The 27483-nt window shown below is 50.4% G+C and overlaps 1 protein-coding gene and 1 long non-coding RNA gene across 4 annotated transcripts; one reads left to right on the top strand and one right to left on the bottom strand.

The window, feature by feature from the left end:
* Positions 1–4445: 4445 nt before the first annotated feature.
* Positions 4446–9768, bottom strand: LOC137143525 (uncharacterized). The gene is made up of 4 exons (XR_010917188.1): positions 9639–9768; positions 7672–7744; positions 5596–5650; positions 4446–4548 (listed from the first exon to the last, which is right to left on the bottom strand). It is a non-coding gene; the product is annotated as an uncharacterized lncRNA (long non-coding RNA).
* On the top strand, positions 9100–26465 carry VRK3 (VRK serine/threonine kinase 3). Of its 3 annotated transcripts, none has more exons than XM_067533342.1 (14): positions 9100–9212; positions 11360–11502; positions 11974–12117; positions 12546–12692; positions 14594–14646; positions 16921–16987; positions 18894–18978; positions 20912–21011; positions 21632–21724; positions 22154–22286; positions 23226–23346; positions 23698–23756; positions 24412–24560; positions 25813–26465. In XM_067533342.1, exons 2-13 carry the CDS (start codon positions 11361–11363, stop codon positions 24558–24560), a joined length of 1293 nt encoding a protein of 430 aa, XP_067389443.1. In that variant the 5' UTR covers positions 9100–9212; position 11360; the 3' UTR covers positions 25813–26465. The 3 variants fall into 3 exon arrangements, with proteins under 3 accessions (XP_067389443.1, XP_067389440.1, XP_067389442.1); XM_067533339.1 differs by lacking the exon at positions 9100–9212 and adding an exon at positions 9939–10145; XM_067533341.1 differs by lacking the exons at positions 9100–9212; positions 21632–21724 and adding an exon at positions 9939–10145.
* The last annotated feature ends 1018 nt before the right edge of the window (positions 26466–27483 follow it).

The raw sequence follows: 27483 nt of genomic DNA on the forward strand, positions 1-27483 counted from the left end.
GTTACAAACTGACAGGTCAACCACAAACCTCATTTGGAACCAGAAATACACAATCAGGCAGCAGAAGAGACAAAACAAAAAGCAAATACAGCACAATGCTGTGTTAAACGTAAACTACTAAAAATAAAGGGAAAGTTTAAAAAAAAAAGATTTGACAAGGTAAGGAAACTGTTTTTGTGCTTGTTTCATTTATATTAAGATGGTTAAAAGAAGCATTTTTCTTCTGCAAAGTAAAGTTTCAAAGCTGTATTAAGTCAATGTTCGGTTCTAAACTTTTGAAAGGACAACCATACTGTTTTAAAGTTCAGAGTTATGAACATTTAAGAGTTCGAGGTATTCATAATTCTGAGGTTCTACTGGTATGTTGAATAGCACTGGTCCCAGTACAGATCTCTGAGGGACACCACGATTTAGTCTTCTCTATTTTGAAAACGGACCTTTTATTCCTCCCCTTTGTTTCCTATCTTTTAACCAGCTACTGATCCACGGGAGGACCGTCCCTCTTATCCTATAACTGCTTACTTTGCTAAAGAGCCTTTGGTGAGGGACTTTGCCAAAGGCTACTGAAAGTCCAAGTACACTATATCCACTGGATCACCCTGGTCCACATGTTTGTTGATCCCCTCAGAGACCGTTAGTAGATTGGTGAGGCATGATTTCCCATTACAAAAGCCGTGCTGACTTTTCCCCAACAAATGGTGTTCATCTATGTGTTTGAGAATTCTGTTCTTTACTAAGAAGAAGGGGTTGTGAGGATGACCCTGAAAGGAAGCAGAGAGACAAAGCTTCTTGAGCACAGGGCTCACTAGAGCAGCAGACTTGGGGAATCAGAGCAAAGAAACTGCTTGCTGTTGTTTTTTCCTACTGTGTTCAGGGAAACAGGACTTTGGGGACAGTTCTTATAAACAAGGTTACACCAAAGAATAGACTTGACTCATACCATCCATTTCTCCTCCTAATGGAAACAGCCCTGCAAGGTCCCAAACATTGGCTAACCAAAGGGGCCAATTAACAAACTTAATTTGATCTGAAGTTTTCCCTTTGGAATTACAATGGGCCAGCAATATACTGATGTAAATCAGAGTAACTCCATTACTTCAGATTTACACTAGTGAAAATGAAAGCAGAATCTGGCTCTTCCCTGTACACACAGGGCCTAAACCAAAGGCCATTGAAGTCAATGGAGAGACTTCAGTGGGGTTTGGATCAGGCTCACAGGGACCACTGACTGTGAGGTAGGGAAAGCGGCTGGGTCCCCTCTTACTGGGATCTCCTTCAACTGAGATTTCATAGTAAGGGATGAAACTGGGAGCTTCACTGATATAGCTATCCAATATGGAGACCTGCCCAGCCCCAGTCCACCTCTGGAAGCCAGTCCCTGACACCCGGGAGGCACCAAGCCCCACGTAAAACCTGGGAAGGCTTACCAGGGTGAGATAGGAATCTTTTCTTTGGTTGTTTTTTTGGTTTGGTTGGTCAGGAATTGAAAGAGGGATCTGGATCCCCATGGCATTACAAGTATAACACTTTATTTCATAAGGAAAGATACTTTAAAAGGTCTAGAGCATGTCAGTTAACAGGAAATAACCTTACTCATCAAAGTCAGGGAGCTCCTCCCCTCTGACCCATTTCCCTTCCTGATTAGCATCTGAAGTGGAGAGAAGACCAAAGGGAAGAATTAGGCTGTATGAAAAAGGGGTGTTGGGGATGGGAGTATTTCTAAGTAGACTTTACTCCTGGGCTTCTTGTACTGATTTCCCTGCTTTCATCCTAACCCCTTGCTACCCCAGACACTGCAGGCGCAGCAATGGGCATTACTTTGTCAGGAGAGGATGGCGTTGTGAATTCAGGCATCTTTAACTATTAAACAGTGGTTTCAGACCCCTTTCATTAGGATGATCATTTCAATAAGCTTCCATACACTGTTTTTTTTTTTAAACATGTGCGCGCACATGCACGCACACACACACAAAACATACCAGTTATTCTCTGCTTGTCTTCTCTCCTGCTCCTAGCCTCCTGCAACACCCGTTGCTGCCTCCCCTTCTAAAAGAGGAATAGAGGAAACAAGAGCTGTGATATTACTTGGGATTGATGCAGGCTTAGCACAAAGCTACCTTGCTGTGTCACCTCCCAGGGAACCAGGGGTTCAGAGATACACCAACCCAGTGAGGATCAGCACAGGGCATTGCTCTTTGAGTGTCACCACCCAGGAACAAAGTGATCAGAGATGAACAAAGCCAGCTGGGAATCTGCAGGGGACATTCTCAGTTTTGTACTATCTTCTGTCAACTTCCTACCTTTCCCTTAGTCTGGACTGTGGAGGCAGAGGGGCTTGTCTACAGTTACAGCGCTGCGGCAGCGCAACTGTACCAGTGCTCTGTAGTACTTAGTGAAGATGCTACCTAAACTGATGGAAGAGCTTCTCCCATTGGCGTAGGTTCTTCACCTTCCCAAGAGGTGGTAGTTATGTCAATGGGAGAAGCCCTCCCATCAACATAGGGCTGTCTACACCAGGGGTTAGGTCAGTATAACTATGTCGCTCAGGGGTGTATTTTCCACACCCCTGAGCGACATAGTTATACCAACATAAGTTGGTAGTGTAGCCCACGCCTTAGCCTGTTCTATACTACAGAGCTAGGTCAACACAAGGCAACCTACGTCCACCTAGCTATATAGAATCATAGAGTTGGAACGGACCTCAGGAGGTCATCTAGTCCAACCCTCTGCTCAAAGCAGGACTAACCTCAGCTAAATAATCCCAGCAAGGGTTTTGTCAAGCCGCATCTTAAAAACCTCTAAAGATGGAGATTCCACCACCTCCCTAGGTAACCCATTCCAGTGCTTCACCACCCTCCCAGTGAAAAACTTTTTCCTAATGTCCAACCTAGATCACCCCCACTGTAACTTGAGACCGTTGCTCCTTGTTCTGTCATCTGCCACCACTGAGAACAGCCTAGATCCATCCTCCATGGAACCCCCTTTCAGGTAGTTAAAGGCTGCTATCAAATCCCCCCTCATTCTTCTCTTTTGCAGACTAAACAAGCCTAGTTCCTTCAGCCTCTCCTCATAAGTCCTGTGCTCCAGCCCCCGAATCATTTTTGTTGCCCTCTGCTGGACTATCTCCAACTTGTCCACATCCTTTTTGTATTGGGGGGCCCAAAACTGGACACAATACTCCAAATGCGGCCTCCCCAATGCCGAATAGAGGGGAATAATCACTTCCCGCCATCTGCTGGCAATGCTCCTACTAATGCAGCCCAATATGCTATTAGCCTTCTTGGCAACCAGGGCACACTGCTGACTCATATCCAGCTTCTTATCCACTGTTACCCCCATGTCCTTTTCTGCAGAACTGCTGCCTAGCTCGTTGGTCCCCAGTCTGTAGCTGTGCATGGGATTCTTCTGTCCTAAGTGCAGGACTCTGCACTTGTCCTTGTTGAACCTCATCAGATTTCTTTTGGCCCAATCCTCCAGTTTGTTTAGGTCCTTCTGTATCCTATCCCTACCTTCCAGAGTATTTACCACTCCCCCTAGCTTAGTGTCATCTGCAAACTTGCTGAGGGTGCAATCTACTCCATCCTCCAGATCATTAATGAAGATGCTGAACAAAACCGGCCCCAAGACCGACCCCTGGGGCACTCCGCTTGTGACTGGCTGCCAGCTAGACATGGAGCCATTGATCACTACTCGTTGAGCTCTATGCTCTATCCATTTTATAGTCCATTCATCCAACCCATACTTCTTTAACTTGCTGATAGGAATACTGTGAGAGACCGTATCAAAATATAAATAAAATAAGTAAATAACTAAAATAAATATATAATATAAAATAAATATATAAGTGTCTATACTAAAATTTCACTCCCACCGACGTAACTGCCCCGCTATGCCAACTTAATAACTCCACCTCCACGAAAGTCAATGCCAATGTAGTTAGGTCAATATAGTGTCAGTGTAGACACTGCGTTGCTTACATCAACTGTTCCTGGCTTTCAGGAGTCCCACAATGACAGTACAATCGATACCTGGCGAGGACGTGCACCACCGACACAAGGAGCAAAGTGTAGACACGCTCAAGCTATGTAATTACCACTGACATACGTTAGGGTGACTTAATTTTATAGTGTAGACATGGCCTTAATTGGGCAGGAGCATCACCTCTCAGGAAGCAAGACACAGAGATACACAGAGACAGCAGAAATCTGCAGGGGACAATTCTGTTTCCCTAGAACATGGGCACAAGCAAAAAGCAGTAGGCGGTAACTATCTCTTTGGAAGTCAACTTAAAGAGAATGGTTCTCCCTCTTCCACCTGGGTGCTTGAACCGCCTCTGGAAACTATTTTAAAGTCAGGGCTTCTATCTCACAACAGTCTCACTACTACTTACTAGAAAAATGCTGGTATTACTTGCTTCTAGTTTAAAAGTGAGACAATGGCATCTGAGCAGTGAGCCTTATAATGGGAAAGAAGTTCTGCTGCTAGAGAAGTGTGATTTCAGGAGTGTCATACTCACAAATGACTGCCAGCTGAATATCTGCGCCTGGCCTAGGAGAAAGCAGCACACATTAGAATATGCCATCTGTGCTTTGAGTCTCACAGACATGACTTCTGGCTCTGAGGTGCAAATGAAGGAGGGAATATTTTTCATGCAGCTTTTGGCTTGTGGATGGAGGAATGAGGATTTTTAAGGCAGGGGTGCAGGAGATACTATAGACTACCCAGACCTTCCTACCATCAGCTCTCACATGCACTGTCTCCTGCATGATGGCATATCTTCCAACCTTCCTGCTTGTAGCAGGATTGTCCTACATGAGGGAATCTCTTGCCTACTCTTCTTTTTATTTCCCACATGGCCAGTCCATCGGCACCTGTCCCCATGCACTTACTGTTCTATCTTCCTCAGTTCCACCTTCAGCTTCTATGAATCCATGACTGCAGAATGAAACTTACTTGACTTTTGTAAGTTTCACTCTGCAGGGAGGTGCTGCACAGCTGACAGCCCTTGACAAGAGGAGAAGGATGCTGAGGGCTCTACAGGGCACCATTCACTAGGAGCAGATGATAGTTAGCAGAGAACTCACTCTGTGTGTGAAAATGATAGTTCCTGACCCCTATAAGTGCAGTGAGCAGGGTAAGCAACTTCTCTCCTTGGTGGAAGGGGGTGAGGTCTGTCCCTTTCCCATATTGGGAAGCTTCTGAAGTGTTTCCTTTGCAGGTGGGCCTGGGGCATTCCAAGGAGCTGGGAAGCCTTGAATACCGCCCTGCAGCACCCACGTTGCACGTGAGCCTACCTCTTGGGGTGGACATTTTCTGCTCAGAACTAAGCATACTAACAAGTCGGCTACATAACAGTGCAATATTTAAAATGGTCACTAATATAAAGTGTGAACTAATATAGTTCAGTCATCCCTCGTTGCAGGTAAGGGTGCTTACTCTGCACAGCTCTGACCCCTACCTTAGTGAAAGGTGGGGTGGGAATGGAATCTGCTGTTCAGTGAATGCTTGCTGTGGGGATGGAAAAGGGATTGGGTGTTCCCACTTGATTTCATCGTAAGGAGAGAAGCGCCTTGTTGAGCAAGAAATGTATGTTACCTCCTGGATGGAGGGGGTGGCTCCCAGTTCCCCTGTCTCCTCTTCTCCCTAGCATCTGAAACAGAGAGCAGATACAATGCTTAAGAGCAGGTGTTAGTGTGCAGTGTCATCACAAGAGACAATTGCACTGGGATTAGTGAGGCGTTTTTGGAAGTGCTCCATTCCTCATTTCTTTGCCGCATTCCCTGCTTACATTTGAGCTTTCTACTCTTCTGACCTTGAGGGGACAGCCTAGATTTTGCATCTCTAGTGACTGGGTGGGACTGAGCGCTTGCCACTGATTTTAAATGCCTTTAACTACAATGATCATTACAGTAAATATTAATTTGCTATTCTGTGCAGGTTCTCTCTCCTCCTGCACCTCTCTTGAAGCTCCCATTAGTGCCTGTCAGCCTCTCGCTGCCTCCCTGTCTAAGAAACAAACGTGAATTCATCCAAATATAAGAAATACAACTGTGAAATCAGCCACAGTCACCTAGATCATCTTGCTTCTCCCAGGTGATCAGAGAGGTACAAATCCATAGGCGATATTTGTCTCCCATAACAATTTCACCTTGATCCGAGAGCATCAGTGGTAAATGTCTCTCTGGTGACTCTATTCCTGTTTTTCTAGGGAATCTCACCTCATGGTAGGGGATCTCCTGGAAAACCTACTGAAAGTATTTGTGGGAAGGGATAAAGGAGCCTGACCTGTGACTTCCAGTGGGGATTTGATCCACCACCATTTCTAGGAGCTGGCATTTAATATAACAAAGACCTGATTCCCTGCCCCTTCCCTGGGGAAATACCAGCGGGTGAGGGGCAGAAACTGCTGCAATAGCCTTCCTTGTGGAGAATCACCCCATCAGGGTGGAGGAGCAGGGTTTGCAGCAGTTCAGCCTCCAAATCCCTAGGTCCTCTAAGATCTCAGCAGCTCATGGAGTATCTGCAATGCCAGGGTCCCCAGCAGCTCTCCCTGACCTGCCACCAGGGCTGGGCTTCCCCATATGTGGCTCCCCTGACACCCTCCTTAAAGCAGGATTGCCCAGCCTGGGAATATAAATGTAGTAAAAGAGCTGCTGGCCACATTAACCTTCTCTTGGGTTTTTCATGAGGCTTGAGGATGGGAGGGAAATTATGGGCAGCCTCACATTGCTGCCCCTGGCCTGTCCTCCATAACGGCGTATCCCCAGCCCCCAGCGGGGGCTGTGCAGGGCCTGGGCAGGGCAGGCAGTGCTGCTGAAGCTGATCATATGGGCAATATTCCCATCTCCGACGGTCTGTCCCAGCACAGATAAAGGCAAAATGCAATCTTGCTTATATTGGGTTACAGAGCTCAGCCCCCACAGTAATTCCCAGCACCTTCTCCACTCCATCCTCATCCATCACCTCAGGGTGGTAAGAAACTGACCTGCAGCCTCTGTAACTAATACTCCTGCACCCAGAAGTGAGAACGCCCCAGGCCTGCAGCCAGATTGTGTGATAAGTTCAGTGCTGGTGAACAGGCTGGACTGAGACCCCTGTTCCTCCACTCAGCAACTACAGCAGAGGCAGCCCCAGCGCAAGCTTGCCACACAAGGAAGGAAAAAATATTAGATAGAAAAATGTGAATGAACATGGGTCCTTTAAGAAGAGTTTATTAGATGACTGTGGACTCATGGCTTTTTGGTTAAGAAAGAGGACAAGTTTGGCCTATCCTGGTTCAGGGGCAAAGTGAAGGCAACAATTAAAAATAAAAAAGCAATATGTAAAAAATGGAAAAAGTCACCAGCCTGCAAGTCCCACCCTGAGTTTCTGTGTATAGCTGCAGCCCTTGTCCAGCAGCTCTGACCCCAGCAGCTTATTAGCAGCACTCTAGTCACACTCTGGCTTCCACCAGCCATGGTTACGACTTGTGGGGTGACCCCAACACACTCCCAGTCCCAAATTTTCCCAAGAACATGTGTTCTGCATTGTCCAACCCTCCCATGGTCAGTTCAGTTATTAAAGGTCCTTTGACCCTGTAAGGGGTGAATATTCAACAGTTAAAACAGTTCAAAATGCTGTCTAGTAGCTAAAACTTAACAAGTTATACATGGTTTAAGGTAAAATCCTTACCACATGTTCAGCCACAGGGCTGACCAAATTCTCAAGTCAGGATCTCCACCCCCAAAGTTGGTTCCTTTGTTTTCTTGGGTGAAAGAGAGAGAGAGAAATAACCTGGGGTGGTTTTGCCCCTCACTTTTCTAGTCCAGTCAGCCTTTGAAATGCATTTTCCTGAGTGTGACAGAGTGGGCTTACCCTACACTGAAAGAGTTAAACCCATGCTATGAGCGACAAAAGTCCCATCCCGCAAACTATGCTGAGCATGCGCCAACTGCTGCCTCATTATAAAAGGGAGCAGCCCAGCTCATTCCAGGCAGACCACTGAGGAGAAAGGATGCTTGGTGGAGGTTTTAAGCAGGAAGCCATGTCAGCCCCCAGCTGAGGGAACCAGAGGCCCCAGAGCCCCTAACGGAGACCTGCTGCCCATGGCCAACTGTTTAGAGTCTGATGTCCAGGGAGCTACTGATGCCAGGGAACCTGAAGGCTCTGATGAGACATGGATGACAGCATCAGGAGGCACAATAGGAAGTAGCCCCGGGAGATGGAGTGAGTTGTATCTCCTTCTGACATAGGTCAGTGTGTTGTGGTAGGATCCCTGCTGACCAGGGTGGTGACCATCCCAGTCATGGATGGGGCCCTGGGCTGGGATGTGGTGGAGTTGGGTGGACCATGTCTCCCTATCCTATGGCCATGCCCCTTGGGTGACAGCAGCCCCTACCTGAGCTGCAGAGGTGTGTAAACCCCTGCCATAGCTATAGACTACTTACTGCCTCACCCTGCCTGAGGGATTGGGCTATATAAACCATTGACTCTGGCCACTAGGCCTTAGAGCCCTGATCCAAGAGCAGCTATTGACTCAGACTTTAAGGTCAGAAGAGACCATTATGATCATCTAGTCTGACCTCCTGCACATTGCAGGCACAGAACCTCATCCACCCACTCCTGTAATAGACAGTAACACAGTCCTGGTCCTCAAACCATGGTTTAAAGACTTCAAGGTGCAGAGAATCCACCAGCAAGTGATCCGTGCCACAGGCTGCAGAGGAAAGTAAAAAACACTCTGGCCATCAGGCTGCACGGCCCTGACCAGAGGGCAGCTATTGACTCTGGCCACCAGGCTGCATGGCCCCAGTCCTAAGGGTGGTCACCCCTCAGATCCTTAACTCATATGGCTGGGAGGAGGCCAGTCTAGTAGACTGTGTGTGGGGGGACACCCTACTCCTCCCTTCCCCTTCAAACCTACCCACCAGGTGGCAGGATAGATGGATGGATGGGGTGGGCTTACCCCGTGACAGTTGGATGTTAGGAAAAACTACCCACCATTTACATGGAATCCAACTTTGAAGTAGCGTAGCTATTTCTAGCTTTTTTTTCAGTGCACTGAACCCTCAGAGTTACAAACAAATCAGTCAACCACACACTTCCTTTGGAGCCGGAAGTAGGCAATCAGGCAGCAGCAGAGACAAAAAAGAAAGCAAATACAGCACAGTGCTGTGTTAAAAGTAAACTGCTAAGAAAAGAAAGGGAAAGTTAAACAAAAAAGATTTGAGAAGGTAAGGAAACTATTTCTGTGCTTGTTTCTTTTAAATTAAGTTGGTTGAAAGCAGCATTTTTCTTCTGCATTGTAAAGCTTCAAAACTGTATTAAGACAATCTTCAGCTTTAAACTTTTGAAAGAAGAACCATAGCGTTTTGTTCAGCGTTAAGAACATCTGAGGGACGAACAACCTCCCTGCCTGAGGTGCTCCTAACGCTGAGGTTCGACTGTAATTATTTACTCACCCTCGTCTAACTATTATGTCAACAGAACACCAGCGCCAGAGTAAAGGAAGACGAGAGAAGTGGGTGGCACTCCCAGGCTTTCCTACCCTAATCATGCCATGGGCTGTGTTGTTGAGGGTGACAAGCAGGCTGTTTATTGCCAGCCCCCAGCACGGTAAAAGCGTGGGGCAGGCCCCCAACGGCAGGAGACTCACTTACAAACCAGGGCAGGGGGGCTCCTGTCAGTCACCCGCCCCCGGAGCGGATCCGGCCCTGGGGGCTCACGGGCCGGCAGCCACTCGCCCTGGGCTTTCCGGGGCCAGGTGGAGCCTCGCCTACTACTAGCCACAGCGCCCGGGGAGGCGGCGCGGCAGATCCGCTTGCAGGCTACAGGCGCGAGTTGGCAGCAGGCCCCGCCGTGGCCGAGCCAGCCCGGCCCGCTGGCGCCGAGCTCAGCCTGGGCCGGGGTTAAAGGCGCCCGCGGAGGAGGCGGCTCGCTAGGCGGCGGGTGGAACCGTCGCTCCCCGGGGGCGGGGCGGAGCGCGGCGCGGCGGCCATGGGGAGACGCGGCCGGGGTGTCAGGCGGGCCTCGCTACTGGCGGAGCGGGCGGCCCCCGGGCGCGGGGCGATTCCCGCGCGCCGGATCCGTGTGCCCAGGCCGGGGCGGCCCAGGCCCTGGAGCCGGGGCCAGACGAGCGGGCCGGCCGGGGAGCGGGCTGCGCACGGGTAGGGGGGCCCAGACTGGCTCACAGGCCGCGGGGCCGGGCAACTGCCTGGGAACGGGGGGCAGGTGCTTGGAACTGGGGTGCCCTGGAGAACGGGGAGGGGGTGGGACAAGGGGACAACCTAGGGAAGGGGGGCTGGAGGGTGGCAGGAGTGCCCTAGGGAATGGGGGGGCAGTCAGGTGCTTGGGGCTGAGGGGAACAGGGAGTGTCATGGGGAATGGAAGGCTTGGGCGGGACAGGGGGCACCCTAGGGAATGGAGGGTTAGCCAGGTGCTTGGGACTGGAGTGGGGGGCACCCTGGGGGGGGGGGGGGGAGACAGGTGCCAGAGGGTGATGTGGGACGGGGGCACCCCAGGGTGATGAGAGCTGTCCAGGGTCCTGGTATGACAGGACTTGATGGGAGCCCAAGGTGGTGGGTGCTGCCCTGGGGCCCCAGAGGGCAGTTAGAGTTACAGGGACTGGGCAGCGGGTGTCTCTGGGTGATGGGAGATGCAGAGCTAGACACATGCTGTGTGGGGGCTACCAGGTAATGTGGGGCTGGACAGGGTCTCGGGGCCAGGACTGCTTCAGAATGATGGGGGCTTTAGGGCTAGACAAGAGGGCTGTGGGGCTGGGCAGGAACATGGGGTGCTGCCTGGATAATGGGGGCTGGCTTGTCTTTAGGCCCAGTCAGGGCAGATGAAAGGCCCAGTGTAAGACTTGGATTTGCAGCCCTATTGTCACTTCTGGGTTTTGGCATGGATCTAACCTCTTCCCCGCTTAGTAGCAGTGTTGCTGTAAGCCTGGTGATTCATCTTAAGACCCAGGGTCTCGCTGTGACTTCTCCAAAAGTACCATACTTGGAGCCTTGCCTGTCATTCCTAGCACCTTCCTATTCCCTAGCATTCACACCCACAAAAGGATTTCCCCGCAGTAGTAAAGGAAAGATTAAATCAGCAATTCTCCTGCTACTTTTGGGAAGCTGTAGTGACCATTTAGGTCTTGCCCAGATGGATAGGTGAGAGGCAGAGTGCATGCCGGGTCCTAGCAAACACAGATTCCTTCCCCATGCTGAGAGCCTCTGACGGTGGGTGAATGGAAGTCTTTTCTTAGTAAACCCTTTTCTCCAGAGAGACAGCTACCAAAACACCAGAGAAACTTTTGAGACGTTGACTTCTGACTTCAGCTCTGACATCTTTCCTTCTCCATCCGGCTTTGGCCCACTTTGTTTTTCAGAATGATCAACTTTTGCCCACAGTGTGGCCAGAAGATAGAGACAACATTTAATTTCTGCCCCATCTGTGGGAATAAGCTGCCTAAAGAAGATGAGGAGGAGCCAATGCAACTCACTCCAAATGCCTCTTTGTCCTCTCTGAAAGGTAGATCAGATTGGGTTACACAGCAGCCTCTGTGGCTAGAGAAACAAAAGTTCCTAATTAACTGAAGCCCTTGATTACAAGCAGTTGTGGAGCATTGGCATACCATATACACTTCTGTCTGCGTAGATCCTGTTATTGCCTGCCTTAAGGTATGCAAAATTGTTGGCCTTGATGGGAGTGTGGTAAAGAGGGAGCATGAATGCTATCTGACTTGGGGACTAGAGTCCTAGGACTCCTGGGTTCTGAACCAGCTCTGCCACAGACTCACTGTGATTTCCTCCATTTCTTCACCTATAAAATGGGGGCTAACAGCACTGATTTTTTTGTGGAGGGGTGTGGATGTGAGGCTTTTCACTGTAAAGGGCTTTGAGTCCCCTGAATGAAAAGTGCTATACGTGCCGAATATTCTGATTTACAATCACTGAAACAATCTGGATGGCATTGTGAGGGTTTGTGTCTTTAACTGTTTAGACCTGAGGCAGGATGAGGTGTCTCCGGCAGCGAGTAAGACAGTGGAGTGGGTGTCTCCTGAGAGAGTACCAGCTTCCACTTCCACCAAGGAGGTGGCTCGGAGCCCACAGACTGATTCCCCTAGGTCCAAGGTGGCATCCAAGGGTAAGAGCTGGGATGTTTCCTTAGCACTGCTGGGCTCGTGTGGGGGTGGGGCAGACAGCTACTTCATGGCACTTAGGGTAGCACTGGAGCACTGCAGAGGTGGCTTGTTCAGCCCTTGGGTTGTTGATTGGGGATGCCCTTGCATCATCTTTCCATTCTGTCACTTCCCTGCCTCCTGGTTGAGGTGCAGGGGTGGTATGGGTAGGCTGCAAGGGATGCTTGGTTGTCCTGAAACCCAGGGCGTCACTGAGGGAGAAGGGTGAGTGTTGGAGAGTGAGAGATGGGGAGCTGTAGCAGGCTGGTGTGATATTATCATAGTGTCTCTGGTTTGAATCTGAGCTCTGTGTGCTTGAGAGCAGCCATACTCAATCTGTGTCTGTAATGCCCCGTTATCTGGTAAGAGCCCTTCTTTTGTCTCCTCTCCAAAGCCAAACTCAGTCCTCGATCTCCCCGGCGTCTCAAGTCTGCCTCAGTGGCACCTCTCCCAGAGGGCAAGATCCTGACCGACCTGAACAGCAAGCAGTGGAAACTGGGGAAGCTTCTGAGCCAGAGCGAGTGTGGGCTGATGTATGAAGGTGCAGTGCGATCTCATGTTACGATGCTGTCTGAGGGGGGAGGATGAGAATGAGGGGCAGGGGGAAAAGGAAGAGTATTCCTCCCTTCCCCTCTTCTTGTGGCATGCTGAAAGCTCAGCCTACTGGGGGGAGAGGGGGAATTGCTTCTTGAAAGAGATCATAATTGAAGCCTCTTGCTGACACTTCCCAGTTTGCAGACACAGCCAGTCACAGGTGTTAGCATTAGCATCTAGCCATCCTTCTCCAACCTCATCCTGCCTCCCCTTACCCTTTCAGTTCAGCAAATTCCCTGATTGCCATATATAGTGCAGCAAGCACCTTGAATGCCCAGATAGCTTCTTGTACTCCCATACCCCTCAGAATCCTTTCCTCTGGCTGCAGCAGCTCTTCCAAAGAGATGCCATATGCAAAGGATGCTGGGAGTGCATCTGTCACCCAAAGTTCTACCCAGCATATGTCTGTGAGGCTCAAGGCACTTTTCTGTTTTCGGTGATAGCATCTCCCTACTGCTAAGACTGCCAGTGTCTGAGAAGTAACCATAGAAGTGTGGAGGTGATAACTCTCAGGAACTCTGAGCAATACCAGGGTTAAAAGTGATCAGCAAAGGCTGAGCTGTCTTATTTTAAAAAAAGAAACAAAAACAAAACCACCAAAAACCAAACCATGTTACGATCCCAAATCCCGACCAGAACATGTTTGGCGACTTTTAAAAGTGCAAATACGTTAATGTTGACATTGAGTCAAACCATTGCAGAACTGGTTTCCCTGTTACTTGCCAATACCTGAATTTAGGGGTCCATGTCCCCCTTGTATGGGGGAATCAGCCCCAATGATTAATGCTACAAGGAGATGCTGTGTCAGGTATTAGAGGTGGTGGCAGAAACAGCTGAGAACCCTGAATTTAGAATTCTGATCTCAGAGCCTTAAAAATCAGTGAGCAAAACCAACCAAGCCACCTAATCTGCTTCCCAGCTATTTAATGGCTGTTGCTGACGCTGGGATCTCCAGTCTCATTTTAAATGTCCCAAGGAGATGCAGAAAAAGCTCCTTTCCTTAGGAGACTGTTCCACAGCCCAGTAGATCTCGTCATTAGGAATGTTTTCCTGATAGTCAGCTTGCGTTTCTCTTTGGTCACTTTAATCACATTGTTCCAAGGCTGATGGTTCAAATATAGATATTTTAAAATGCAGATGCTGCTGCGATATTCATCAGTGTAAATATGTAGGCATCTTGGAGGGGGTGGGAAATAAGTCAAAATTACTACAAACAAAAATACACGGGCCATTGAAGTACGTCCACTTCTTGGGTGGAGAGTAGTGGACAGCTGGCATCCAGCACTGTGCCTGAGGAAATTTTGTCCATTGACCTTGGGGCAGATCCCTATTCGTAGAGGAAAGGGCCAATGGGTTTGTAATACGCAGGCGGAGCAGAAGGGACTTTCAGAAACAATGTCTCATATTAAAGACCCCACACAGCAAACTGCATGGAACTCCATTTTTTCCCCCTCAGAAAGACAAAAGGCTGAGGTGCACCTGTGGGGTTTGAATCAGTGGTTCTAGGGACTCTTAGACCTGGGTCCTATTACTGGCTCTGCCACTGGCCTGCTGGGTGACCCTGGACAAGTCACTGCCCTCCCTGTGCCTCAGTTTCCCTATCTGGAAAATGGGGATGATACTGCCTTCCTTTTGGCAAGCGCTATGAGAGACTGACTGATGAAAAACACTATGGAAGAGCTAGGTAGTATAACTAGTAGTGGTAGTATTTCAAACCTCCCCAGTCCCAAGGTGAGGGAGGCAGAGGATAACTGAGAATCAAGCGGCTGCACTAGCTTCTGAACAACTAGCATTTCAAATACCTCTATCCTGTACTCCTGTAACCTCATTTGTTCCATCCTTCCACAGCACAGTCAGCATCTGAAGCCTGTCCTCAAAAGCAAAGATACTCCCTCAAACTTGTGAGTTCTGATCTGTTCTGTGTGTGGGGCCCTCTGGTCTGACCTATCATCATGGCAGAAGGACTGGTAGAATGCAAGTCAGATGATCATAATGGTTCCCTCTGGTCTTCTACTCAATAAGATTTCACAGTATTAACTATAATTGTCTTTGTTGCAGGTGAAATTGGTCAGAGAAATGAGGAAATAAACCACATAGGTTAAAGGCCCAATATGGAGGCTCTTAATGCATTGTAGGGAGCAAAGCTGTAAGAAAAACAGATCTAAGGGTTTAAAAGAGCCACCCCCAAAGTGGCTGCCCTTTAGATTACAAGGCTAAACACGACTTTCATTACACCTCCACAATACTGTTGATTTCCTGGTTGTAAATGAGGATAGAATTTGTCCCTTTGTTTATAAATTTAGTATGTCATGGGATCTTCGTTAAGCCTGTTTTGTAAAGCTTACCAATAACAAAACTCTAGAAAGAGTTGAAGGTTCCTGGCATGTGTTTTGTGTGTATTTTCCCCAGAACTCCTGAACACTCAGAAATCCCACAGAAATCTATGAGAGCTGTAGTTCACAATCTGACAATTGGGCCACTGATGGTGGTATAGTCTGGAAAGTGATTGTAGATCTAACATTGAGCTGTTCTGTAGCTGTACCTTTCTTGGCTAGAACAAGTTTATAAAATCAAATGCTGATCAATCTAAATGTGTTGCTCTGTGCAGTTGGAATTTTGCTGACCGTTGTTCACCATGCATGAGCTAGAGTAGTATCCAGGTCATGTCCCATCTGCATTGGCTCTCCTGGCTAATGGGATTTAGAAATTGAGTCATCGCTGGGTTTTACCAATGACATAGGAAGAATGTGCCCACTTCTATAGCTATTGGACTAGTGTCCCCTTTGTGCCAGGGAAGAACCAGTTAGAAGGTGCAGAGGAAAAATGCTACTGGGGAACCTTCTCCAATAAAGTGTTAACCAGAAATGTTTAATACCACAAAATGTGTAGATTGCCAGGAAACCATCATCTCTCTGTATGATGGCATTGTATAGCAGCACCAACTCTCCCGTTCAGCAATCCCATCTCACCCAGCACCATCCACCCTCTCAGCCTTGACTCTGCATTGTTTCTACCTATGACCTGAATCCTCCATCCCTTTGCAGTGGCAAAGGATTGTGGGATATGGTAGGATATGGGACACGGTTTTTGTTCGTGGTCTCAGCTGCAGGTGTTGAGGGTTTAGAAAGCAGGACAGGTGCTGTACATGTTCCACCAGCCAAAATGCTCTTGGCATAGGAGGTACTGAAACAGCTTTGCAGTTTGTTAATCTGCACCATCTGGCAGCTGCTGATTTACAGCACTAGGGGCCACATGTGGGTGGGGCTAATGAAATCAAACTGGGCCAGTGGATCTGAATTACTTCCTCCTGCTCTGATGTGTCTCCTGAGCTAGGATGTGGCATCCTGCAGCTTCTGGATAACACATTTGGGAACTGTAGTAATAAAAAAGCAATACCAAATACAGACATGCAGGTATATAAGGTGTTCTGGAAACCCCAAAAGATTTGGGGCTCAGTACAGCATGCAGACACTTGGCTGCAGCTTCCCAGGGGCAGGAAGTGGCATGAGAAGAGGCTTTCTTACCAGATTTCTGTTACTTCCTGGCAAGCTGAACTACAGGGACAGCATCCCCTCTCTCTCTGGTCCAGTTTAGTCTGTTATTGGAATGCTCCTGCTGTGAACAAATAGGGTTTCAGCCTTCAAGGCTGCCACCCTGGCTCCTTCCACTAGCCCTGAATGGCCCAAAGAAACTCCTTGAAGCAAATATTCAATATGCTCCTGAGTTTGAAGGCTCCTACCCCAGAAGACGCTGCAGGATCACACAGCTCCAACTAGCTTAGGGGGCTGTCTTCATTCTCAGGGGCACTTAGTTACCTGCAGAGAGCACTGAGCAGTAGCACCTGCGCTGTCTGTCCCGAGACCTTCCTGTGTTTGGATTAGCTGTGCTGTACTGATACTGGGAGATGTGGATCAGTAGATGGGGCATTGCACTGGGAGTGAGGAGACCCATGTTCTGTTCTTAGCTGTGCCACTGACCTGCTGGGTGACCTAGGGCAAGTCACTTCATCTCTCCTTACCCCTCTCAGTGCGGTGCTGAGATCTATAGGTGGGAAGGGTGAGGGTAGGATTCTTACTGCCATACTCTCTAGTAAGTAGACTGGTGGTGATACTGATGCAGTACATTGCAGAAAGTAGAACAGTGCAGCTTCATATGTCTCTCCTCCCAACCCTCAGGATACCAAAGACGGCAGGCTCTACAATGAGCAGATCTTCCTGCAGCGAGCAGCAAAGAAAACCACAGGTTAGTGCCCCCTTGAGGGTGAGGTCAGGTTTCTCTTCTTGAGTGGCTGGCTTCCCAAGCTGCAGGTCCTCCCTGTGCATTTGCTAGGGCCAGATTCAGGTAACTCAAATCCTTGGCTGGACTGGCATTGAGTGCTGAGCAGTGTGTTTAGAAATGACTTGTCCTCCAGAAGTAGGAAACCTCAAAGTGTCTGGGCTATCTGTGGGGCAGCATCTGAACATTTACAGCTTGATGCTTTTCTCTGCTGTGCTCATAGGAGTTCCCCTGACAAAGAGTTCCTGTCTCACTGACAGCTGTTTAATGCTCTGGGGTTGACTCTGTGGTGGGCCCCCAAGAGCCCATCCCATGGCTGTTCCATCGACTCTGGCTGTGCAGAGCTGCTCTTTGGCCCTCACCCCCGTTCAGCTAGCTGAGCCTGGGACAGTCCAGTCAGGGCATGAAGTCTGGGGCCTGGGCAGCAGAAGGAGGAGGGATCCAAGTCAAACCTGCCCCTCTGTGATTCCCACCACCCTTATATCTGGGACATAGGTCTCCATGCCATTTCCCTTCTCAGAGTGCCTAGGGGTGGTAGCATCCCACAGCTCTCTCCCATGCAGAGTGCCCTCACAAGCGGAGTGCCCCAGGGGTCGGTCCTGGGGTCAGTTTTGTTCAACATCTTCATTAATGATCTGGAAGATGGGGTAGATTGCACCCTCAGCAAGTTTGCAGATGACACTAAGCTGGGAGGAGTGGTAGATACCCTGGAAGGTAGGGATAGGATACAGAAGGACCTAAACAAACTGGAGGATTGGGCCAAAAGAAATCTCATGAGGTTCAACAAAGAAAAGTGCAGAGTCCTCCACTTAGGAAGGAAGAATCCCATGCACAGCTATAGACTGGGGACCGACGAGCTAGGCAGCAGCTCTGCAGAAAAGGACCTGGGGGTAACAGTGGATAAAAAGCTGGATATGAGTCAGCAGTGTGCCCTGGTTGTCAAGAAGGCTAATAGTATATTGGGCTGCATTAGTAGGAGCATTGCCAGCAGGTTGCGGGAAGTGATTATTCCCCTCTATTTGGCATTGGTAAGGCCGCATTTAGAGTATTGTGTCCAGTTTTGGGCCTCCCACTACAAAAAGGATGTAGACAAGTTGGAGAGAGTCTAGCTGAGGGCAACAAAAATTATTAGGGGGTTGGAGCACAGGACTTATGAGGAGAGGCTAAGGGAACTGGGCTTGTTTAGTCTGCAGAAGAGAGGAATGAGGAGGGATTTGATAGCAGCCTTTAACTACCTGAAAGGGGGTTCCAGGGTGGATGGGGCTAGGCTGTTCTCGGTGGTGGCAGGTGACAGAACAAGGAGCAACGGTCTCAAGTTGCAGGGGGGGAGGTCTAGGTTGGACATTAGGAAAAAGTTTTTCACTAGAAGGGTGGTGAAGCACTGGAATGGGTTACCTAGGGAGGTGGTGGAATCTCCATCTTTAGAGGTTTTTAAGCTGAGGCTTGACAAAGCCCTGACTGGGATGATATAGCTGAGGTTAGTCCTGCTTTGAGCAGGGGGTTGGACTAGATGACCTCTGAGGTCCCTTCCAACTCTATGATTCTATGCCCTGGTCTGGATCTGGCATCTCCACACTGCTCTTCTCCTTTGCCTCCACCTACCCTTCCTGTAAACCCTGCTGCCTGCCACTGAGACCCTGCAGAGCTTTTAGTGTCATGGCTGGTTGCCCGCTATGCTGGTTTTTAGTGGGGAGGTGCAGGTGACAGGATGGGCCTTGAACTCTCAATTGCCCTGTGTGGAGGGTCTGTGTCTGAGGGGAAGGAAAAGCAGCTCCTGCAGGAGGTGCTGGGCAGGTGCCCTCACCGCTTGCAGAGTTCCTTAGCCAGCAGCATGGCAAAGCTGCACCTCTCTGTCCTGCTGTCTCCCTCCTAGTGGATAAGTGGAAGAGGATGCATGCGGTGCCCTTGCTGGGGATCCCAAATTGCATTGGCTTTGGACTCCATGAAAGTAACTACAGGTAAGGCAGGTCTGCGAGCTGCCGGATAGGGATGGCAGGGGTGTTCCCTCATGCCCAGGACTCCACTGTCCTCTTTATCTCCTCTTTCCCCACTGCTAGGCTCTTGCTGTATTCTCTCCTCCCTCAGTGCCACCCTTTTCTGTCTCCCCCAAGCTACTGACCCCACTGGCTGTGGACTGGCTCTCCCATTTGATTCCAGTAACCCTGGCTTCACTGGCCTCCTTCCCTTGCTTCCCACTTAGTCTCACATCTTCCCCTCCTGCTGTGTTGACCTTCACTGGCCTCCTGCATCAAAGTGCTACTCAGATGACCCTGCTGTCATCTTCCTCCTGCCGTGCTCTCTTCCCCCCCCTCCCCCCCCAGCCTCTTCCTTCATGCCCTTCTTCCACTCTTCTTCATGAGGCTGTGTAGGGTTGGAACACTCTCCTGCTCCCTGTGCACATAGCAACCTCTCTTCCACCCCCTCGTCCCAGGAACCCTCCTTCCTCCTGTCCCTTCTCCCTCGCCTGGCATCTCGTCTGTCTTGGACTGTGTATTCTGGGGCGGAGGGGAACATCATAATCTACAGGGTCTTGTCAGTGATACTTCAGAGAGAGTGCTGACCTGCCTGATCTGGTCAGTCTCTACCCTCCACAAACCAGTTCTGTGGCAGGCGTCACCAGGATTGGAGACCACCTGGACTATGACTGGCGGGGGGACTGGGTGGATCCCCATGTGCTGGCTTGGCACAAGGGGCTCTCCACCCTTCGAACCGAACACCCCCTCCCTCCCCCGGGCACATACTCCAGGAGGTGAGAGCAGCCTTGCCTCCTGCTGCTTGAGTTTATCTCGGGCGAATCCTGTGAGAGGGCGCTCCCTGCCTCCCCCCGCCCCACTCCCAGCCCTCTGGAGCTTTTCATCGGGCCCCGGCCCTCCAAGCCCCCCCAGCCCCTCCCTCCCCACGCACTGAGCCAACTGCACAGCTTGCAGCTGGTCTGTTTCTGAACCAAGCCGAGGGACCATCCATACACGCTTGTGCTGCACACCCTCCATTTTCTCGCCTTCATGTCCTGCCCAGACACCAAATGGTGGGACCTGATACCACCTGTGGAGGGTGAGGACCCCCGATGGGCCAGTTTCTACTCCACCGTGACCCCACGGCCTGCTGGTGACATCAGTTGGAGGCTCTTTCACAGAGCCATGGGCATGATTCACCCCTCGCCCCGACACCTGCCCCTTCTGTGGCGTGAGGGAGACCCCAGCACACATGTATCTCGAGTGCGCCAGGCTGCAGCCCGTTCCGGCTCCTCCAGAACCTCTTGTTGGGGTTCTGGCTGCACTTTTCCCTGCACCTGTTCCTCTATGCACACCCCATCCGGGGCCCCACAAAGTCACGGGACCGCCTCGTCAACCTCCTAGCCCTGGCCAAGGTGGCCATCTATAACACCAGGGAGAGGAGGTTGACTGAGGGGGCGCTCTGCGACTGGGGCCTATTTTCGTTCCTCCATCTGTTCATGCATCTGGGCAGAGTTCCTCTGGGCAGCATCCGCTGGCTCCCTAGATACCTTCCAGGAGTGGTAGGCGGGCACTGTCTGGGGTTCTCTGCTCGGTGTCCTCTTCCAGTTCCCTCTGTTTGACCCTGTGACGCCCATGCCCCTTCCTGTTCTTTCATTCCTTGTCCCACAGAATCAGTTGCGTCCAGGGTCCAGTGACGCCTCCCCTTAGGCTGGGGGATGGGCCTTTAGAAGTGGGCTTGTGCCCACCCACTTCCTGGAACACAAATGGGACAAACAGGTTCTTCTGTCAAATAGCAGGGAAGCTGTGCCTTTGTTAAACTAGAGGGGAAGGGAAACCAATCAAGTCAAGATGGGTAGCTGTGCTATCCAAAGAAGTTTTGAGACCCTCCTGTGACTAGTGCTGTCCAAGTGCAGTGTGCTCCTTGTTCCTCTCACAGGTTTCTGGTGTTCCCGGAGTTAGGGCGAACCCTTCAGTCAGTCCTGGATGATGGCACAAACCTGACAGAGAAAGCGGTTTTCCAGATCGCCATCAGGCTGGTATGTGGCGAGCCGATCCTTTGGGGCTGTTCAGAGGTGAATTCTGTCCAGCCTTTGCAGGGACGCTAGTTCCAGTGCAGGGTTGGGATCTCTGCATTGTGGGTGATTCCTGTGCTGTTGCTGCTTTGTGCATGGCCTTCAGGGGAATGTTTGGGAAACATTAGACACATGCACAAAAGAGCAAAGTGAAGTTGCTCCAACTTACTAGAGTAACTTCCTCAGGGCCAGACTTTCTGAAGAACCCACAAATTTCACTGAAGTCAATGGCAGGGAGCTGCATTTGCTCAGCGCCTTGGAAAATCAGGGCACAGTGGTCTGAGCGGGGCTGTAGTCTCTGATCTCTGAATAATATTGTGCTAAGTCACGGGGTTGTTGGTGATGAACTTGTGGGTCTGTTAATGTTCAACCCCAAGGAAACTGGGAGACAGAGTGAATGGGGACCCCTGGAATTTCCCAAGTGCCTCCCAGTGTGAGAAGCAGAGAGTGGAAGAGGCTGTGCACTGTTAGCCCGCTTCTTAGTCTCCAGCTGCCAAGAGCCTGGGGAAGATGCTCTAGCTCAGAGCTAACTGGGGACACTGTGCATGGGTCTGACGTCTCCTGTCCTAATGGTCTGCCCCTAGCTAGACTCCCTGGAATACATCCATGAAAATGAGTATGTGCATGGGAATGTCACTGCCGAGAACATCTACGTGAACCCAGCTGACCTCACAGAGGTAGGAAATGCGCCCTGCTCCTGCTGTTCACACTAGGGCCGATGGAGGTAGCAGGAGAAGCGGGGCCCCATCCTAGCCAAAGAGCATTCTCTTATGGAGGGGAGGGTTGGTTCCTGGCTGTACCCAGTGTTGGAGCAGCCCCCTAGCAGGCCCGGTGTGCACAATTGCAAGGATCACTGTACACCATATGTTCATGGTTTCACCCCCCAGAGAGGCTTCCAATTCTTTGGGCTCCCTTTAGTCTCTGGATCTTCAGGGGTGGTATCTTGTGGAGAAGGAAGAATCACATAAACTGGTTCCTACCAGGAGCCCTTTCTGGAGAGGGGGTGTCGGGAGGTGAGGGGCTCCTAGGCTCACCCAGAGCAGCAATGCTTCCCTTCTGCCCTTTGTGTGGTCACCCAGGAAGATGTTTCACACTGTCTCTCCTAGGTCACCCTGGCGGGTTACTGCTTTGCGTTCCGATACTGCCCTGGAGGAAAGCACGTCACTCAGCACAACGGCAGCAGGACTCCTCATGAAGGCACCATCGAGTTCATCAGCCTGGATAGCCACAAGGGAGCTGGTGAGGCAGTGATGGTTTCCTCCCTGGCCGTCCTCACTTGCCTGGGGCTCCCTCTGCCTGTCTCCCTCCTTCCCCCTCACTGTTCTTCCATAAGGTGTTGGCTTGCACCCAGTAACTGCTTCATCTCTGGTCAGCTGCCTGCCATGCAGCCTCTCTGCTACTTCCACAGTCGCCAAGCAACTCAGGCGGGAGCGTGACGTGGTGGGAAAATGTTTCCATCCCACATAGGATCCGTGGTAACCCAGCCATGGATGGGAGTGGAAATCCAGGACAGAGTGTGCTGGTTTAGTGGGGATCTGTGTGAGCTGATCAGAATGTGTTCCACATTGATTCAGGCCCATGTACAGGGGGGCTCCCCAGTCTGGGTCCAATTGCAGTCTCATGGGTCTCTCCATGAAAGGCTTCTGGAGATGAAGCCCTCCACCTGCTCATTAGAGGTGAGGACACTGGAGGTCCCGACTCAGACCATGCGGTGGTGAGAAGGGACTGGAGACAGGGTTGGTCAGTCCACCCCACCCTTTATCACCTAGACAGAAGCACGAGGCGAGTTGGGCGCATGCATGGACCAACGGACGCTACTTTCAAATTCTGCGACACCGGGTGCTTGCTATGCATGCATAACCCTCCGTGGAGTACAACAGGGGCCATCACTCAAAGAAGAACTGAGGCACGGAGTGGTGAAGAGGTGCAAAGTTGCCATGAATTGGTGGCTGAGCTGGGAAGAGACCCAGGAATCCTGACTCTAACCACTAGGCCACTCTGCTAGGAAACATTTCCTGCTGTTCACCCTTACACTTTCCATTGCTCAGTTCTGTGCTGTCACCATGGGATAGGGGAAGAGATCCCTTTGCACCATGCTTTTTTAACTATTACTCCCAAACTCTGCTTTTCTCAATGTATTTCCTGAGTTGCTGGATTTCTCTCTTCCTCTCCCATCAGGACCATCTCGCCGGAGTGACCTGCAGTCTCTGGGCTACTGCATGGTGAAGTGGCTGTGTGGCTTCCTGGCCTGGACTGATGAGCTGGCAGATATCCACAAGGTCATGGAGAAGAAAGAGAGGTGAGCCCTGGGGCTGGGGACACTGCCTGCCAATCGGGGGGGGGCCTTGGTAGGAAAGCAGTGGGGGAAGGGGTTTCAGAACTAATGAAGGACTCAGTAGCCCTGATGCAGATCTTGGGGTGTCTGAAATCTGTGACTGTAAGTGCTGCTCTGCCGCCAAACTCCCCTTGACTCCAGTGGGAGCAGGATCCATCCTGAAATCACTGGATGGGCAAATAGGCTGGAGGGGGTGAGCTGAGCCAGTCCTCTTGCTCAGCTTTATTCTGTCCTCATCTTTGATGATGGTTTGTTCAGGTGCTCGGCTCCTTCTCTCTTGTTTTGATTGCATTGTCTGTGTGCTGAATACTGCAGGTACAAAACAGATGTGGTTGGGCTTCTGAGACTGTGCTACGGCCGAAAATCAGTTCCAGGTATGGACTTGTACCAGGCATGGCTGTGGGACCCTCTGAGTCGCTGTGTGTGAAGGCTGATTGTTCACTGAAGCTAGAAACTGGCCTGTCTCCCCCATGCAGTCTCACTGATGAGCTGTATCTGTGACCGTAGCCATTCTAAACCCTTTGCTGCAGTGCCAGTTCGTCCTGCTCATGAATGTATAGGTCCTGTCCAGTGAAGCCATAGAAGCTCCAGAGAGATCCCTGATATCTGTGTGGGGTGACTCATGCCAGCTCTCAGGCTCCCCTGCTGATCCACTTCTAGCCTTGCTCTGCATCATGCTGGAATGAGGGTGACCTATATGCCTCTGTGTCCATTCAACGTGAAGTGGTGATTGCGAGCCTTGCTTCAGCAGACTGCTGGCCACAGATTAAAGCATGGGAAGAGGAACTGGAGACCTGGGTTCTAGTCCTGGTTCCACTGCTGACTCACTGGGTGACTTTGGGCAAGTTGCCTCCCTCTCTGGGCCTGAGTTCCCCAGCTGTTCAGTGCAAAGGAGGGGTCTGTGGGGAACTCAGGATGAAAACCCCTGCATCAGTGTTGCTAAGCCAGATGCTAAATGGTGCAGTGAGTGAGGGAATGGCTTTGGAGAACCACACAGCCATTCCTGTGGATGTCTGTGCTGCTTTGCAGATGCCCTGCAGAACTACCTGCAGCAAGTAATGGCCTTGGCCTTTGAAGAGAAGCCAGACTATGAGGCACTGCGAATTTCCTTGGGGAAGCCGCTGGAAATGAGGAGAGCTTCGGCTTATGACCCGGTGGACCTCAGGGTGGTGCCTTAGGTAAGGCGCTTCCGATGTGGGTAGTAGGTGGGGGAAGCAGTCACAGGCCCCCTCGCCAGGGCAAGGGAATCTGAGACTTCAGCTGACAGCAGTGACCGTGACTTATCACATCTCCCTTCTGCACATGGAGTCTAACAGTAATCAGGACAGAGGCTTTTCTCTGCACTGGGTGTGAAGATCTAGGAGAGCTAAAGGGACCCTCGGACAGCTCCACTGGAGCCTGTGTTAACCCTTAAAGCACTGAGGATGCTCATTTTCCATTCCTCATCCCTCCTGCCCCTCCCTTCTACCCCTCTGATTAGTTTCCTCCCCCTCCTCCCATTGTGTTGAGAATGGATGCTGGGTCTCATGGAGAACATGCAAGCTGGGGTTCAAGGAAAGCTTCGGGCAGCAGGGTCTAGGACTTCTTATCAGGAAGGGTGACATCCCATCTGTTTCCTCACTGCTGGAGAGCCTCACATACTGTTCCCCGGGAGATGATAAATGGGAACTTGGCCATTCTGAAAGGGTTAAAATGTCCCAGTGATCCCTGCTTACTACAGGGGGAGTCAGGTGGTTGTCTGTTCCCAAAGGCTGGAGCAAGATCAGAATTTATGGCACTGTTTGGTGCTAAATGTGCCTATGTCAGATTGGCTCTGCCTCTGTATGTGTCCCTGCAGCTTGCAGACTATTATCGAGTGCGAGCCCTCTGTGTAGGGCCAGGAGGAATGAAGATGTGCACAACCTTTAGGTAGAGAGCTCAGCCTCACACCACGCTCATCCATCGAAGCAGCTGTCTCAGGGGCACTGAGCAGTGGAGACTGACTCCGTCCCTTCCCTGGAGGCTTAGGCATAGCTCTAGTTTAGCTGAGTTGAGACAACTTGCCACCTTCAGAGGCTCCTATGGCTATTCTAACTCCATGTCAGTAGGACCAGTCCTGCTTCTGCCCTTCAGTCTCCCTCTAGTGCCCATCACTTGGGATCTTAGGTGGCGAGGGGATGTCATCTTGCCACCTACCTCTGTGCTGGCTAAAACATCTCTTGCCTCTTGGAGGTGGTCAGATTTGTTAGTAGCCACCACGGTAGTGGGCCAAATTCAGCCCTAGCACTCTGTCATGAATTCACATGGATTGGCCCTTCTGTCAGCTTATGGTCAGGCCCAAGTAAATTGGCTCTATGTTGTACTAGCAGCAGTGTTTGTGCTGAGTCAGAGTAGAGAGGGGGCTGGTCATGCTCAATCCACTGATCAATGTTCTTCTTTGTGGCTTTTCAGATCTCAAGAAACTTGACTAAAGCTGAGAGGCCTAACCTGTTAGCAGGGCCCTGCTCTGGGGCAGCCAGCTCCAGCTGTCCTTCAATACACAGCTGTTCTAGAATTCCAGGGGGTTTTAGGGATAATGCAGTGATTTTTAGAAAGCTGACTCTTGAGCCCTGTGCTGCAGCTTAATGAGCTCCAGCTCATGTGAAGACTAAACGCCTGCTTAGCAGATGGCAGCCTAACCCCTGGTTGGAACTACCTAGCAACTGGGAGTTGCCATAGTGACACAGACTGAGCCTGGCCAAGGAGAAAGAAATCAGGGATTTTAAATGTTTGTATCCTGCCTCGTAACTGTTTGTTTTGTAATAAAAATCTGTGTGGTTGGATCCCAGGGCTGTTTTCTATGCTGACTTAGGGCTAGTGTAGCCTCTTTATTTAAATAATCCAACTGAGCAGCTAGAGTGCCTTTTCCTCAGAGCACTTTACCAAGGTAGGCCATGCTGCCAGATGGGGAAGTGGAGGCAGAGGCGAAGTAACTTGGCTAAGCTCACAGGCAATGACTCAGTGGCAGACATGGCAACAGAAGGTCTCCTACTGCTCAACTAGCCTAGGTTGTCCCCCCTGAAAACTAATTGGAAGAAAATTATAGTAGCCTTTTGTGATACACAGCACTACCTGAATGTCATGATGTTTTCCCCTCTTCAATAAGATGAGTAAAGATTCTTGCTCCCAGGTTCTGTGTGCCTGCACCACAAAGAGGCCTTGTTAATGAAATCCTCCTCATTCTTCGAACATGGGCTCCTGCTAACATTCCTCAAAGGACAGATTGACAACATGGGTCTGGTGCAGGATGGACCCAGCCTCTAGTTGTGACTCATGGGAAGCCTACTACAGACTGGCATTTACCTTATTTTCTACAAGAGATTTAATGTTACATTCTTACAGCAGGGCAAATGGTCAGGACCCATACGTGCCAGCATTTCCACTTGTAAGAGCAGAGGACTGAAAACTTTCTGGATTTGCCTGACTAGCTGTGTGAGCTTGAGCAAGTCATTTAGCCTTGCTGACTTGTTTGCACCCTTTCTATGTGATAAGGAAGCTAGGTTTTCAGACAGTTTGATGTTTATCTTTGAGGTCACTTCCCCCCTCAGAAACAATGCAGGCTGGATCCCTGTGAGGTCAGCCATATGCTACTTTCATGAGAGTGAAGGACCTAATGCGCCTGTGAACCATAAGTCAGCGTGAGGGGTTCGGGTTTGCGTTTTCCCTGGGAGGAATTCTGAACTGTGGGCAAGCGCTATGTGCATGGGCAAGCTTACTGGCTCCAATGAACACTACTTTCAACAGCAGCCCCTGAAGACTTAAGTAAAAGTGATACATAGAGCTTAGTGCCATTGCCCATAAGAGGGATCTGTGCAGGTGCAGAGTAGGCGGGGTCAAAAGCCTTTCTGCACACCCTACAGAGGAAGGAGTCAAAGGTATTTAACAGGGCCACAACTACCCCTGTAGAGTTTCATGCACATCTCCCACCCTCCTTTTAAGCTTTCAGTAAAAAACAAAGTTGTAGCCTTTCTGCATGTAGATGTAACTGCTGCAAGGCTGGGGGCAGCTGGACACAACAAACATGCCAAAAAGGTCATCTCTATACCTGCCAGTCACCACTTCTGGCTTTAGGGTTGATTCACT

Source organism: Emydura macquarii, unplaced genomic scaffold (assembly GCF_026122565.2).
Source record: "Emydura macquarii macquarii isolate MOO-44397 ecotype Brisbane River unplaced genomic scaffold, CSIRO-AGI_Emac_v2 contig_3340, whole genome shotgun sequence".
In the NCBI taxonomy this organism is placed as follows: domain Eukaryota; kingdom Metazoa; phylum Chordata; order Testudines; family Chelidae; genus Emydura; species Emydura macquarii.